Source organism: Anopheles aquasalis, chromosome 2, assembly GCF_943734665.1.
Source record: "Anopheles aquasalis chromosome 2, idAnoAquaMG_Q_19, whole genome shotgun sequence".
Lineage (NCBI taxonomy): Eukaryota > Metazoa > Arthropoda > Insecta > Diptera > Culicidae > Anopheles > Anopheles aquasalis.
The window spans coordinates 60,903,147-60,905,646 of NC_064877.1; the positions used below are offsets into that span (position 1 = coordinate 60,903,147).

General features: G+C 50.0%; 1 protein-coding gene across 6 annotated transcripts in view; it reads left to right on the forward strand.

The window, feature by feature from the left end:
• The window catches only part of LOC126572015 (E3 ubiquitin-protein ligase Su(dx)), an 8,415-nt gene that overhangs the window by 1,485 nt on the left and 4,430 nt on the right, over nt 1-2,500 (forward strand). For 4 of the 6 annotated variants that reach the window (XM_050230997.1, XM_050230991.1, XM_050230995.1 and 1 more), the window contains exons 2-3: nt 1,598-1,809; nt 1,891-2,480. In XM_050230997.1, coding sequence (XP_050086954.1) covers nt 1,773-1,809; nt 1,891-2,480 — 627 coding nt within the window. In that variant the 5' untranslated portion in view covers nt 1,598-1,772. Of the gene's footprint in view, nt 1-715; nt 952-1,597; nt 1,810-1,890; nt 2,481-2,500 lie in introns of those variants that run through there. The other 2 variants (XM_050230994.1, XM_050230993.1) reach the window with 2 other exon arrangements.

Consider the following 2,500-nt stretch of genomic DNA (forward strand, 5'->3'; position numbering starts at 1 on the left):
AAGTGGGCGAAAGTGGATACTCATGCACTTTGTTGCAGAAGCCGCTGACCTGCCGCGGATTGGAAGCGAATAAATGAAATGGAAATGCGTCCAAACAATTATTGTGGATGCCTGGCGCCCACACAGACACCTCGTTGATTACAATGGAAGTGTCCGGTCGCCAATTTGTTGGAAAGTTTCCGTTGGGAGCCACGACAGCCAAACATGCGTAGGAAAAGAGTTGAATCGCGAGCGAAGAGGCTTGTTTGTTGAATGTTTTTAACCGTACCGTGGTGAAAGCGGCGAATTATTCGTCAAATTCAAACAATAGAGTCCGATTGTTGGGGACTTCTGTTTGTTCGACAGAGCCGTCTGTTTCTGAACAAAAAGACGAGCCATTGTACTCTTCGACAACTCGCCTTTAATCGTTTCAAACTGGTGGCAATCGTCGGCAAAACTAGGTTTTCCGCTTGATCCGGAAGATTCCGATGAACCGACATTTGAATACAGAACCGAAACGATGCCGGACACACAGGCACAAATCCCTGAAACATGCGTTATCAATTGGGATGAAGCGAAGCGAGGCAGGAGGCTTATGAAATAACCCCGTTTGTCTACTGATAGTGGGATGGCGAGTGTCGGTCTAGATAACGGCACCGTTAGCGACGGCTATAGCCGAGAGCGGAGAATTGGACATGCGACGCGGTTATCGCAATTTTCAGCACTCGTTTCAAGCACCTCGTAATGGTGTCCGTTAGTCACCGCACGTATAACAAAAACCGCTTAAACAACGTGTACTCGTTGCATCGCGTCTCGTTTGAGGGAAAAATCTAAATAATCATCGCAAACGCGTCTAGTTTGTTTGCATTGTCGCATCGTTCTATACAAATAGTGGCTTGTGTTAAGTGTATTAATTTGCAATTCATCGGCATCCAGCGCAGAGACTGATGGAGTTTCAATCGCCTGTGGCTAGTAAGTTAGTTTAACTAGCAGGCCATTCCAACTGCGTATGTATGATGATGGCAGTACACGTTTCTGTTCCCCAGTAGGCGTGCAAAGTGTTATGCAAAGGCTTTAGAATGACTGAGGGAAGGTTAAGGTGTATCTCGCACCGAGGAGGTGGGCACCACAAAGAGCAGCTATTTTTTTTTGCTTCAAAATAAGTCTACCCACCCACCCACCTGGCAGTTTGTTTGGGCTGGCACAAAAAAGGAACCAGCAAAAGGAAGGGCCCACCCACGGAACGTGATTGCCGTGGTAAAAATAGGTTGCGAGTCGTTGAAAAGCGACCACAATTTCCACCGAACTCGGCTTTCCGCTACCACATGGGTCACCGAAAGCGAAAATGGTTTCACTTTGAAAGTGGCATCGAGACAGAGAGATAGAGAGACTGAAAGCGAAACAATATCAAAGGATTTAGTCCCAGGTCGAAGTAGAACGAAACACCGGCAAACAGGGGAAACCTCATGCGTGTGTTTGAGGTCGAAGGATCGTCGCTAGGAGCCTCGCGTGTGCACGCAAAAGCCCTGGAACCATTCACCCGACCAATCGCACCTTTCGCGGGGAAAAGATGGACTCGGTCAATTTATTTAATTTCCTCCTTTTTTCACTTTCACAGGACAGCGTGTCACCTTCCTTTCGTGTATAGTTGGCGGTGAAAGAGGTACCGGGTGAATCTAGTGGAAAGGTGCACTACTACGATTGGATGCCAGTTTGTTGGTAGAAGTAGGCTTTCGATTTACCGGCTAATTCCGAACGCAGCCAGCCTGGAGAGCTACTCCGACTGCTTCCAGATGGAAGACGGCGCGCTACACCATCTGATTTTGATAAGTGTGTATACCAATAGGCCATGCAATGATGCAACGTGTATAAGCATGTAATGTCGTTTTTTCATCACCTTTTCCATTTCAGTCGAGCATGCCACCTTCCGCAGCAATGGCTTCCTGAAGCCGAATCCCTACGTTGAGTTCTCGATCGATGGCAAGAGCCCGCGCAAGACAGATATCATCAAAAACACCAACACACCAAAATGGAACGAACGGTTCACGAGCCTAGTGTCGGCGAACGCCGTGCTGCACTTTCGCGTGCTCGACCATTCGAGCTTCCGGAAGGATTCGCTGCTCGGTCAGCAGACCGTCGAGCTGGCCAGCATCCTGCGCCACTACAATGGTGTGCTAGAGCTGCTCGAACTGAGCATGGATCTGCTGATCGATGGTGGAAGTTCCTCAAAGTCCAGTAACAGCACCACCGGCGGTAGCAGCAGCAGCAGCAGCAGCAACACCGGCATCACTCACGGCGAACTCCGACAACCGGTGAAAGCCGGCGAGCTGGTCGTCGTGCTCGATGGGCTTAAGATCGATATGCGGTCAATGGCGGGTAGAAGCAATAGTGGCACCAACAGCGCATCGTCCGGCCTGGTACCATCGATCGGTGGTGGTGGGAGCGCTGACAGCAGTTGTAGTGGTGGCGCAGCGGCTGCCGTCATGGTCAATGGCAATGGGGTAAGTGCCCTTCACGGTGG